Raw genomic sequence first — 14,361 nt, 5'->3', positions numbered from 1 at the left:
GATATATTGACCCTCTCACGTGACTGACAGAGAAGGAAAAAAGACAGAAAGAGAATGAGAAAAGATGTCGAGTAACTCTTATGTCACATGTATTCCCTTGTAAATAAACCCCTTTGTCTTGCACACAAGACCCCGTGTTTCTTGCTGTATTCTTATTTAATGTAAGGATATAACAGTTAAATACATGCAAACCGTTTGCACCCTTCCTTTCTCCTTTTCTTCCTCTTAGTGTATTCATAACTCTCTCTATATCTTTATATTACCCCTTATTATCACTCTCTCTAACTTTTCACATTAAACTATCCTTATTCTTTAGCTGAAAGTTGATTTTTGCAATTAATTTAAACCCATAAGAACTTTAACTTTGCTTCACACCAGTCATGGCATATTTTCTCTCATCAAAATTTGAAAATGGTCTTGAACCTTTTTAATTATTGTATTTTAATTCTTCTTGATTGATGAGATCAAATATGATAGAAACGGTCTGCACATCGTAGCAAAATATGACTATATTTACATAAAGAATAATATATATATATATATATATATATATATATAAAGATAGATAGATAGATAGATAGATAGAATATAAGTGATAATATGCGTGAGGACACTTTTCAACCTATATACTCAACGAATCATTAATTTACAGACTTGAAATTTGGTATATAGGATAATCAGACATGTGGAATGATTTTCATTTGTTTTCATCTGAAAAAAGAGTTGCTAAGGGGTTAAAATTTAAAAATTGGTACGTGGGAATCATCAAATAGTTATCTATTTGCAAACTGTTACACGAATGCGGCCTGCTAGTATATCATATAAATCATGAAGTAAAAAGTAAGTTTACAAGCCAAAAGCTTCTGTAAACTCAGAGTGAATATAAATACTACTATTTATGTATTTGTATAGTAATCCCAACTAAATAAAAATAACTCAATAAAACTAAGTTAGAAATTAAAGCGTGTCATAGAAGAGAACCATTTTAGACTGTAAATTATATTTTACATGAAGTTAGTGTTCGACAGGATACTCAAATAAGAAATATTAAGATTTTCTTAATCTGCAGAGTTTACAAGAAATGCGTTCTTCGCATCAGAAGAAAGATATTGACAAATGACTATTATACCAAACCTATGAATTTGCTGGTACTGACATAAATTGAAACTTCTAATAGGATTTTTCCAAACATTTCCAATAAAAAGGTTTTATGTAGAAGTGCATGAAGCTCTTCTAACTTTAAGAAACCAAAAGTTGTACATAAAACTATTAAGACTGCAAATAATGTTGGAATTTTTCCAAATAATGAAACGTTTGTACATAGAATATATATATATGTAGTCCAGGATTATCAAATTTGCATATGAACCTTTAGCATAAACTCAACTGCACATCGCCATTTTAGTCTCTCTATTGTTAAATAAATGGATTTTACAAAAGGCTTGATGTATGGACGTTTCTGAGGCAAGTCATTTCACAATCATTGCAATTATACCAACAAAAACTGAATACCACTATATTCACAGACGGACTTAAAAACAAGAAAGAAGCAGAGTGTACAGTTGTATATGAGAGGTTAATTATCCAACAACTTTTTTCTAAATGAATCTATATCTCATGCCACAGGTTTAGCATCTCACAAAGTAAAAGAAATAACTTGATAATTTTTTTCCAATCCTTGTGAGTTTCAACAACATTGAAAAATAGAAAATTTGATAACCCATTGATCATTAAAATGTACAATAATATCATTGCTGGACATCAAAGATATTATAAATTGTTGGATCCCAAGTTACATAGAAAGCCAAGGAAATGATATGGCTGACACTGCAGCCAAAAGTGCCCCAAAAGAACCCGCTTCATCAACAAATTTAAAGTTGCATAAACACGTAAAAGAAAAACATCCATGTTGATATTTACCTCCCTCCCTACTTGGTGAAATGTGACATGTGAACGGAAGATTGGGCAAAATTGAGCCAGCACCCCTACAGATTGAGCCGTCTGATCCTGTAAACAATATCTGCATAATTCTGTCAGCATCCCCAATGCAAATGCCTCAGACAAAAAAAAACAACAATAAACTTTTCCACCCAAAAACCGAGAAGCAAAGCCCAGAACAGATGTCTTAGCCTTACAATGGCCCAGTTTCTGGCAGATTGATTGTCAAGATTCAGATCTTATCCCGATGTGTACTTCCAATCGCAGTTAAATACCAAATGAATGATGCAAGTCAGTACAGTTGTATATATCCTCAAGAAATCTAGTCAGTAACATTGATTGTGGACACACAAAAGACACTATTAGTTCTTTCTTCATAAGAAGACGCTATCATGGCGTCTTATACAGCGTGAAACAAACATTCTACTATGTTGGTGTTATAAAGGAATTATTTAATGACGTCAGAATAGAAATGATGATGTCTTTTTAAAATAGTAGATTTATACCTTAAAATATAAGTCCAATAATGTAAACTGCCCCGTGAATTTAAAAAACACAATGAACTTTTTATCCACACAATATATATATATATACATATATATATATATGAAAAAAATCCGCAAATAATCTATACGCCAGACTGAATTTGTTGTTTGAAAATACTCTAAACCTCAAACACAAAATCCTTTTATTAAGATAAATGAAGTCAGTATTAAAGTATGTGATGGTTATAACTGTTATGGGCGACTTTGTTCACTTCAAGGGCAGAAAAGTCTGTCTTTTCATTGCGAGGGGAATAACTCATTTTTAAATTCATTTTCATTTTATTATTTTTATTTTGGGTTAGTAAATGTATAACCGTTAAGATAGCAATGTCAGTGACAGGACAAGGTATAGGTAAAAATGGGAGGAAGTGATAAGGATAAACTTGAGGGAAAAAGGGATAAAAAAATGACCTGGCTAGAGATAGGTTAGTTTGAAAGTCAATTTCTAAAAGAACTAAAATTATTTTGGTAACACTGAGTTTGAATAACGCTTTTACATGCATGACGAGCAAATATTCCTTAGCTACAACAGATCAAAAAATACAAAAGTATTTGAGGTGGATAAAAAGGAATAGGTTTATTTTCCTGGTACTGAGGTCGAATGATTCATTTTAGCTGAGTATTTAACAAAAGTAAAATCATGAAATAATATCTGGAAATATATTTATTTTGTTTTTCTTTAATATTCTTAGCCGCTTGCAAACAAGGGGAATTCTTGAATGGAACCATTTGTCGTAATTGTCCTGCTGGAACATATCAAGATGAAATATGGCAAGAGTTCTGCATTGAATGCCCTTCAGATACATGGACACGTGGAGATGGTAACAAAGATAATTCTTTTTGTGAAGGTAGGTTTCGAATCTGCATATTCGAACATTGGATTGAAGTGAAAATATTTTTACTAGCAGGTCTACACGGCATTACCCGGGTTTATGAAAAAAAACGCGTTCAAAACACAAACGTAATGAACTAAAATAAAAAAGGATTTTTTTAAATTTTTGTTATATGAGTTAAATTTAAAAAATTTTTGTTATATGAGTTAAATTTTAAAATTTTTTTGTTATATGAGTTAAATTTTAAAATTTTTTGTTATATGAGTTAAATCTTAAAAAAATGTTGTTGTATGAGTTAAACTTTCAAAGAATTTTTGTTATATGAGTTAAACTTTCAAAGCATTTTTGTTATATGAGTTAAACTTAAAAAAATTTTGTTATATGAGTTAAACTGAAAGAAAGCTTCGGCTAGTGATAAAAAGAAATTATTCTTCAGAAGACAATGGTGTAGAGCAATGTACTTTATCAAACGTTTTAACTGCTGGTGTCGCTATTAAACTAAAAATTATTGAAATGTCTTCATTTTAACAACATTTTGAGATGGATTAAGCATTTATCTTAAAGAAATTGAATAGAAATACATTTTTCTTGTTAATATAGGGTTGAAGGATAAAATTGTCATCCTAGAAAAGACAACCTGATTTCATTTTCGTTTAGTGAAAACCGGTTTTCTTTTTTTGATTCAAGAGTTATCAAAAATTCATAAACCCCAATAGGAAAAGAAAAAAACTATATACTTAATGATACTTAAAAAAAAAATTAAAAAATACGAAACGGAAAAAAAACGTGATCTGTAATTAATTTGTTTTACTTATATATATATATATAGTGATGATCATATTTATTGGCACGGTAAAATAAAAGTTAAATTTTGTCTAATAAATTCTAAAAAAGGGATTAAATTAAAGAAAATAACAAAGTATATTATGTATTTTTAACTGGCCTTTCCGATGCAGCAATCGGATTTTAGAAAAAATAAATAACAAAGGAACAACAAACATAATTGCAAAAAACCCTTGTTCAAAATTATTGGCACGATTTATTTAATAATCAATTGTATAGCCTTTGGCCTTGATTACCTTCCTCAGTCGCTTTTCATAGTTTACAACCAAGTTGTTGCACTCTTGAGTAGTAATGTTAGCCCACTCTTCCTGACAATAATCCTCCAATTGAATAAGATTCTTAGGCTTCCTTTGCATTACCCTCAATTTTAATGTTCTCCATAAATTTTCAATTGGATTAAGGTCTGGGCTTTGTGATGGCCACTCCAAAACATTAATATGATTGTCCTCAAGCCATTTCTTAGTCAGTTTAGCCGAATGCTTTGGGTCATTATCTTGCATGAACCACCAACGACGACCAAGTGAGAGCTCTTTAGCAGAGTCTTTCAGGTTTTCATCCAATATTTTAACATAATCTTCCTTTTTTTATGCTACCTGTGACCTTAACAAGTCGCCCTGGTCCAGAGGCAGCAAAGGATCCCCAAAACATCAAACTGCCTCCACCGTGCTTCACTGTGGGTATGGTGTTCTTAGGCAGGAAAGCTTCGCCAGATTTTCTGTAAATATAAGACACTTTATTATGGCCAAATAACTCTATTTTCGTTTCGTCAGTCCATAGAACACGTTTCCAGAATGCAACATCTTTATCAATATGACGTTTTGCAAAGGCTAGCCTTGCTTTCAGGTGCATAGGCTTGAATAAGGGAGTCTTTCTCGGACGACATGCTTTTAAACCAGCTCTCTTCAAAATTCTACCAACTGTATGTCGAGATACATTCACTCCAGAGGTGCTCTGTTCATCAACAATCTCCCCAACAGAGATCCTTGGGTTTTGTTTTACTTGTCGAACAATTTTCCGTTCATCTCTTGGGGAAAGAATCCTTTTTCTCCCTCTACCCTCTAAACTCATAACGTGGCCTTGCGATTTGAACTTGTTTAATATGGCTCTAACAGTGGATTTGGGAAGGTTTAGCTTCTTTGAAATCTTATCATAGCCCTCCCCATTGGTATGGCATGCTACAACAAGCTTCCTGACGTCTTCGCTGTGTTCCTTAGTTTTAACCATGGCGATTGAAAATTATAATTTAGTCACTTATAATAGTTTAAATAAATCGCTATCTAAAAATTATCTGAAAAAAATTATTCACTGAATTAGCGTTAAACAAGCATAATATGGCTATAAAAAAGTTCAGAAAGCACGTAAACCGGAAATTGATTGATATTATACTGATACTAAAAGAAAAACAAAGCCGTGCCAATAATTTTGAACAAGGGTTTTTTGCAATTATGTTTGTTGTTCCTTTGTTATTTATTTTTTCTAAAATCCGATTGCTGCATCGGAAAGGCCAGTTAAAAATACATAATATACTTTGTTATTTTCTTTAATTTAATCCCTTTTTTAGAATTTATTAGACAAAATTTAACTTTTATTTTACCGTGCCAATAAATATGATCATCACTGTATATACGTACATATATATATATATATATATATATATATATATATATATATATATATATATATATATATATATATATATATGCCTTTCACAGTGACTTACTTAACAACACATCGTAGTCTAAATTACAATGTAAAGAACACACTGTTTATTTTATAAAATTATTCTTCTATATAATTAATTAAATAAAAGTTTAAAATGCAAAAGTCAAGCATCATACTTCAGTTTTACTCTAAACAGAAATATTAATTTCAAACGCGCCCCTGTCATATTTAAAAACGTACTGTTGATTTCCTATGACGAGCCTTTCGATTTGTGTGATACTAAAACTTCTCAGGTGCATTTGTGATGTTAAGCTGTATAAGGTGTTACCTTTGGTCAAAATCACCTGTTTCGTTTTTAAGCGAATTAATTTGATTATCGATTATAGGTACTTATTGAAGACATTCTGATGCGAAACCTGTCTCAGAATACTGTTAGGCACATAAAACCCATTCGTATAAACTGTAATAAAATCGGCCTAGCCGTTTTTGAGTCTATAGGGAACGAACTCAAACACAAAGTTCTTCGCAGGATACTATATATGTACAAGTTAGGCGAATTTGGGCATATTGTATTAGTTTTAAAATATAGTTTCATAAAATTTTAACGATAGAATATTATTATAACTTTCAAAAAGCTTTCCAATTTACATGTAGTTTCCTCCAATAGAACCAAAGATATGAACATTTCAATATTCAATTTCGCTACGATTATAGATATATCCAAATATAAGAGGCATGGCAAGGTAACAGGGAGGACAATCAAGAAAAAAAATTCACTCCAAAGCAGCAAAATTGAAGCTGGCTTGCCAGGACACTATATATACAAATGTAGGCAAATTAAGGCATAATTAATTAATAATTAATAAGAGTATGAAGCAGTCTTTACCTACAATTAACCATACTGTCAAATCTAATAATATAGAGGATACATTTTTAAAACTTGGAACATACAGGTAGATCTGATATAAATATATAAAGCTATCCCAGTCAGCCGTAGAGGATCGATATACTGTACAATATGGAGGTACGTCTGAGGACATTACATTTCGTTTTTATCTTAACTGATACAACCGAGTGGTCGGAAGATCCCGATGAAGACAGAACTGAAAGATAAACATAGCTTAGGGCAAGTATTGAGAAAAAGGTATAGGAGACTTGCATACTGACCATTAGTATCTGGCACATGGGTGGATTCGTAAATAATTAGAACCTCCCCTCATCATCTTCTTGTTTGCATGGGCTAACCTATTGAAGTCTTCATAGAAATGGCATGTGGTCAATTTTCTCAGATATGTTCTTAAATATAGTAACCTCTCTGTTATGGGGGCGATAGATGGCAAATATAAATGCAACCCGGAAGCACACGTAGAGTACTTTTGAGTCTTCTCTTGAGATGTCCCTTCCACATGGAAAGCCATCTTTAATGTAGGCACATATTTCATGCCCATGGTGATCTTGAGAGTCAGATTTTGATGTTAAGTTAAAGTATCCTTTAATCACGAACTTAGTAAAATAGTCGGTCCAACGCCAGTTTTGGGATTTGTGGAACAGGTCGACAGACTTGATTAGAGCAAAGCAGAGAGAAAAAGGTAAGAAATAAAAAGTAAGAGAGAAAAAGAGAAATGTTTTGTTGCAGCCATAGTAAGGTAATATGGCATCGAGAAGCCTCAATAAAAAGCCTCAAAAAAAGCCTCAACAAAAAGCCTCAATAAAAACCCTCAACAAAAAGCCTCAATAAAAAGCCTCAACAAAAAGCCTCAACAAACAGCCTCAATAAAAAGCCTCAACAAAAAGCCTCAACAAAAAGCCTCAATAAAAAGCCTCAATAAAAAGCCTCAATAAAAAGCCTCAACAAAAAGCCTCAACAAAAAGCCTCAATAAAAAGCCTCAATAAAAAGCCTCAATAAAAAGCCTCAACAAAAAGCCTCAATAAAAACCCTCAACAAAAAGCCTCAATAAAAAGCCTCAACAAAAAGCCTCAACAAACAGCCTCAATAAAAACCCTCAACAAAAAGCCTCGATAAAAGCCTCAACAAAAAGCCTCAACAAAAAGCCTCAATAAAAAGCCTCAATAAAAAGCCTCAACAAAAGCCTCAACAAAAAGCCTCAATAAAAAGCCTCAATAAAAAGCCTCAACAAAAAGCCTCAATAAAAAGCCTAAATAAAAAGCCTCAACAAAAAGCCTAACAAAAGCCTAAAAAAAGCCTCAATAAAAAGCCTAAAAAAAAAGCCTCAACAAAAAGCCTAACAAAAGCCTCAAAAAAAGCCTCAACAAAAAGCCTCAACAAAAAGCCTCAACAAAAAGCCTCAACAAAAGCCTAAAAAAAAAGCCTCAATAAAAAGCCTCAACAAAAAGCCTCAACAAAAAGCCTAACAAAAGCTACTGCATGGTCTTGAATCAATTCACCAAATGTCAATACATTTGCCCCAGTACTTTGAACCTGCTAATAGACAGCCTCCGTAGTGGTTAATCCAAGGTTCGGGTCCCTGATTATCAGGTGGATAATGTAAACCCAGTTAAAACGTTTACCTCCAGCACCCTTTTTAGTGACATTGTCATAAGGATAGGAAGAGAAAATTTCCAACATGTCACGGGGGTGACTGTTCACATAAAAATACTGCCGACCTAGAATATAGCTTTTTTTTCTCCCTTTGTCAGAAAAAAAATCCACCTCAACAGAAATCACCTTTTAGTGACATGCAATATGTTTTCTGTTCTGCTATGTCTCATATGTTTAGTGAATCTCTCGACAAATGCTTCCTTTCTAGGGCAATTGCTCTTGACATATCAAAGGCCTTTGATAGAGTGTGGCAGAAAGGCCTACTTTACAAGATTTCCAGTTATGGTATAGCTGGAAATGTCTTTTCAATTATTAAATCATTTCTCTCTGATAGACTCATAAGAGTAGTGGTTGATCAGAAGCTCAAAGTATTAATGCTGGAGTCTCTCAGGGGTCCATCATAGGCCCAACTTTCTTCGTGATTCAAGTTTTCTCTGATTCTCTCTCCTCTGATCTTGAGCACATGGTAAAATGGGGGTAGATGTGGTTGGTTATTTTTAATGCATCTTAAACCAAGCTTCTATCTTTACATCATCAACGCTCTGATCCCCATCTGGCATCAATTGAAAAGGATTGCTTTCGTCTTAAAGAAGCTTCATGCTTTGACAAGCTTCGCTCCTGATCTGAAATGAAATATGTGCATGAAATCTGTTGCCAAGGTCGCTGGAAAAATGCTGGGGTCCTTCTACCGCTCCAACAGATATCTCACTGCTGATGTAATTCACTATCTATATAAAAGCCAAGTATGTCCAAGAATGGAGTACTGTGCCACGTCTGGGTAGGAGCTGCTAGAAGCAGCTTATCCTGTCTTAACAGAGTACAAAATAGACTTTGTAGCTTAGTGTGTGGGGGGGGGGGGTCTTTTCGCTTCCCTGCAACCTTTTTCCCAAAGAAGGGACGTTGCGAGCCTGTCTTTGTTTTATCGTTATTTCCATGGCAAGTGCTCGTCTGAGCTGCAATCTCTGGACCCCTTCTCACCAATCTTTCATGAAAAACACCCGTTTAGCTGAAACACCTGTCAATAATTTTCCCCACTCTTTAACCAAAACCTTAACCTTAATCAAAACGTAGATTCCATGAACAAAGCTCCTTTCCTAGAACTGCACGCCTGTGGAACTCTCTGCCGTTTGCCTGTTTTTCAGCTGACTACAACTTGGTTGTCTTTAAGTTCAATTGAATCCGAGATGGGTATAATTGTTGATGACACCACACTCTATTTAAAACATGCAGGCAAGCTAAAGGTGCACCCACATCCAAAACAATAGCTGAACCATATGAAAAAGACTTCCAACGTTCAAACTCGTCTGCTTAACATTCATAAGCAACATGAATTCCAAACATATTGCCAAGTCTGCTGCGAAGAAGGTAGAATCCATTTACCGGGTTAGAAAACTTTTCACATCTGCCAGTATCCTATGTCTTTATAAAGACACAATTAGCCCATGTATGAAGTATTGTCGCTGCATCTGGACAGGTGTACCAACTACTTTTAGACAAGGAACAAAACAAGATTTTAACCTAATAGCCTAATAGACCTCGCACTGTCTACCAATCTCCAGTCCTTGTCACATCACAGCAGTGTTTCATCCCTATACTTGTTTCATGAACTTTCATGGAATTTGTTCAAATAAATTTACTGCATTTGTACCTCCTTGGTGAGAATACATCTGACCCACTTAATTAGCAACAAAATCTCACCCCTCTGCTGTAAATGTTCATTAATACCGGAACTTTCTACTCTAAGAGTTTTTTCATCAGCCAACTTGCCTTTGAAATTTCCTTCTACTCCCTGTTTTCCTGCCTATACTAACATTCAGAAAGTTTAATCCAATGTGAACATGCTTCCCAATCTCCTACTTTGGATGCCTCCCCTTTAATCTAGTCCCAATCACAGTAGCTTCTTATGCTTCAGTTGCAATATGCCTTATTTAGTGTGAAGAAAAGGTTTTTCAAAATTGAGGCAATTAATGCAGAGTGCCTTTTTTTAGGAGTTGAATATTTCTCACAATAAAAATTCAAATTGTGTTTAACGTTGCCTTCATGAAAAGACAGGTAAACAGGGACAAGCAAAGAAAAATAAAACTGCAAAGATTTTAATTTTGTTTTATTTATTTTTATTTTATAGTTTATTGTAAATCGGGCTTTGAGAAGAAAAACGCGGCTGATACCTGTTCTAAATGTCCAGAGGGATTTTTCCGTGTTCTAGAGTTGCTTGACCCACTTGCTCTCTGTACTAAATGTCCTGAAAATTTCACAACGGACGGAGAAGGTGCAACAGAATGCACAATACGTAAGTATTATAAAACTGTTTCTTTATAACAAGTGTTTGCCTTCTTTTAAAAATCATGGGGAAAATATTACGTTTTGGCAGTGTCTGAATCAATGAAGCTAAAAAAGAGAATGAAGAACGGAAAAATATCTCAAACTGGAAAGTAAAAAATATTTCTAAATGTATGAATCGGTATAGAAATCAGAAAGAAAAAGAAAGAAAACGTCTGATTATAGAACTTACAATAAAATTTATATTCAAAACTTAATGTAACAGTTCCATCCCTTCCTTAGACATGCTCATCCAACAATGTGGTACCATCGACGTTACTCCTCATCATGTGATAGCAGAATTGCGTCTCAGTCTCACAACAGATTCCCCTTTTTTACAAAGTCACAACCTAAACTTTAACAAATCATATTCCCTCCATCCCCACCATTAAAAATACATAACGATAACTACAAGTTAAACATTCCCTTTACTGTTACCCACTATCTCAAAAATCCATCTCCATCCACTACCTCTTTCAATCTTTGTACATTGAAACTGATTTTAACAAAATAAATATTTATTCCATTATGAAGTTTTCTAATTGAAAAGAAATATCGAATCAATATTTTTCATGTTTTTGTGTAAAATTTGATGAGTTCTATTATGGTCTTTTGCCTATTATTCTAAATACACATTCTGTTAGAAATTTATCTTTTCCCGTAACACACACACACACACACACACACACACACACACACACACACATATATATATATATATATATATATATATATATATATATATATATATATATATATATATATATACATATATATAGATAGATAGATAGATAGATAGATAGATATCAGGGAAACTCGACAGTGGCCGGGATTGAATGAAGATAAACGAATCTTCCAAACATCCAATAATTTTATTTTCATCGAAATCTGTGGAATCGCCTATTAGTTTTTAACCCCTTGCTTAGTATCGGCGTTATAAACGTCATTGTCAATCATAAAGTACCCACAAATCAAATCTAAAAATATTTACATCCATTATTCCATACTTTTGTTACCGTCACCCTGACAACAATCCCATGTCTTCTTTTGTCTACCTTCCTATCTATTGTCTAATCATGAATCCTATTTTCTATTTCGTTTGTTACCGGATAAATTTACTCCGTTTTCTTTTGTTATATATTATTATTTTTTCTTTTCTTTCCTAATTCCTAGCAGATGGATTGAGTATAGCATCACAATATTCGTTAAATTTGGTTAGAATCGAACTGCCCTTTCCTCATTAGAGTTTTTTGATTATCGATATTTATTGGAGGGATTCTGATACAAAACCTAAAGTACTTTTGTGTGAAATTTTTAAAAAGTCGGCCTAGTTTCACACACACAGGCACACACATCGACATGGTCTCTGAAAGAAATAAACATTATACCGATTGTAATAGGAGCAACTGGCTTAATAAAAAAGAATCTTCAAAATACTTAGAAGCGATCCCTGGAAGACCAAGCTGTAACGAAATACAGATAGCAGCCATAAAAGGAACATTATCTATTCTTAAAAGAGCCTTCGGATATAAATTTAAATCATAACAGAATCAAGTGTTAGCTCCAGGAGGGAGCCCCTTGACCTCTTAAAACTTATTGAAGTAAAATACAAAAAAAAAAAAAGATAAAAGATCATATATATATATATATATATATATATATATATATATATATATATATATATATATATATATATATATATATATGTATTCGAGAAGTATAAAAGCTTACAACTTTTCTTTATTCGTTTTCAATTCGTAACGTGCAGGAATACAAAATAATATTATGAAAAAATATTAAAAAACTTTTTTCAAGGTACATACAAAGTACATATACACATATAAAGGAAAAATTAAAAATTAAACAGTAAATAAAAATGAAGAAACGCGCCTTTAATTGGTTAATCTTTTGAATTCTAACGATATTATTTATTCCAAGAGAGAATAAGAATTCAAAGGATATAAGATGTTATGAGGAGAAACGCTATGTTCATTTATAAATTAACGGCTATTTCTCGTTCGAAAAAGAACGAAAAAGTCGTTTCCAAATTCAACCGTTTTAAGACAGGAAGGAAACGCTACTTTTTATTAATTTATATATTAATATGTACATACACATACATATATATTATATATATTAATATGTACATACACATACATATATATTATATATATTAATATGTACATACACATACATATATATTATATATATTAATATGTACATACACATACATATATATTATATATATTAATATGTACATACACATACATATATATTATATATATTAATATGTACATACACATACATATATATTATATATACGTCCAAACTAATTAGGGCAACTTTCTAAAATCTAGCTTCGAGGCGAAGCCATTATTAACCGAATCTATCATTTGAAAAAAAACAAATCTAAATTTATAAGCGATAAAAATAAACGGTAAATTCATCTAGGTTTCGTGGCATAACGGCTAAGGCGCAGGACTTTGGAAAGATAGTCTGAAGTTCGATCTCTAGAAACAGTTGAATTACGCTGATGAAAGTTCTCGAAACACGCGTGTACGTAGATTACTGTTTTAAAAATAATAAAAAAAGTAAAAATAAAAAATATTATATATATATATATATATATATATATATATATATATATATATATATAAGGGAAGTGTCTGTGTACATTTCCCTACGCAATAACTCTGTCAATTTTAAGTCTACAAACTTGAAATTTGATACACAGGTTACTGAGATGCGGGAACATCTTTGTAATCCGCCTTCGGCCAGAAATTTGGCTGTTAAGGGGTCAAAGTTCAACGATTCGACCTTTGAGAACTCTACCAAACTCCTCCACGAATTTTGGGTATAAACAATTAAAATTTTAGGCATATATTCCTTGCACATGAATTTAACTTAATAACTTGACTTGAGCCCAAAACAATAAATGTTAAGGGGTCATAATAACAACTGCACACTTTTTTAAGAGGGGGAGGGTCGCTTTTTTGCTGATATTTTCGAAAATCATCCTCTCCTTTCGATTATCTAGCCTTAATTTAAACAAAAGTCACTTCCGTTTTGGCGGTGGCCGTAACAGCAAAGACGTCAAGTTTTCCCCGTTCTCTTCCTCCTTTGCGGTATGGGTTTGAGCCTGCCTTCCTACTACCACTTTTTTCAGAACAAATAGACCAAGACCAGGGGACTACAACTTAGCATTACGTGAGAGTAATATATATTCTGCATGCTCCATTTTTATATAATTTTTGTCATATCAGGTGATGTTTTTAGTTATGATGAAATATTTTGTGACGTAACGTTTTTTAAAAACGGTCTTTCAGTCCTCATGCTCGGCCTAACTCTATTGAAGTTGCAACACATAGTAAATGTTTATATATGATTTATCTAAACACATATTAAGCATTTATATATGATTTGCCTAAACACATAGTAAGCGTTTGCCCATTTGTCTAATATATATCTTTCTTATTCACAGGAATTTGTCCAGCTGGAAAATTCCGAAACGATGCAGTCAATGAATGCGAAGATTGTCTGCAAGGTTATTTTCAGCCGAATGTCACCACAGGCTTGTGCTTTGAATGTCCAGAAAATTATACAACCTTATCGACACAATCAAAAAGCCAAGCAGACTGTATATGTAAGTATAAGATTCAT

General features: G+C 32.8%; 1 protein-coding gene across 1 annotated transcript in view; it reads left to right on the top strand.

The window, feature by feature from the left end:
- Positions 1 to 14,361, top strand: part of LOC145266650 (sushi, von Willebrand factor type A, EGF and pentraxin domain-containing protein 1-like) — a 31,589-nt gene that overhangs the window by 14,433 nt on the left and 2,795 nt on the right. Inside the window, exons 4-6 of the mRNA XM_080122576.1 lie at positions 3,176 to 3,331; positions 10,508 to 10,672; positions 14,183 to 14,344. Coding sequence (XP_079978702.1) covers positions 3,176 to 3,331; positions 10,508 to 10,672; positions 14,183 to 14,344 — 483 coding nt within the window. The remainder of the gene's footprint in view (positions 1 to 3,175; positions 3,332 to 10,507; positions 10,673 to 14,182; positions 14,345 to 14,361) is intronic.

Source organism: Euprymna scolopes, chromosome 41, assembly GCF_053919585.1.
Source record: "Euprymna scolopes isolate OS-2025 chromosome 41, ASM5391958v1, whole genome shotgun sequence".
NCBI lineage: Eukaryota > Metazoa > Mollusca > Cephalopoda > Sepiida > Sepiolidae > Euprymna > Euprymna scolopes.
This window is presented reverse-complemented; position numbering and strand designations above follow the sequence as displayed.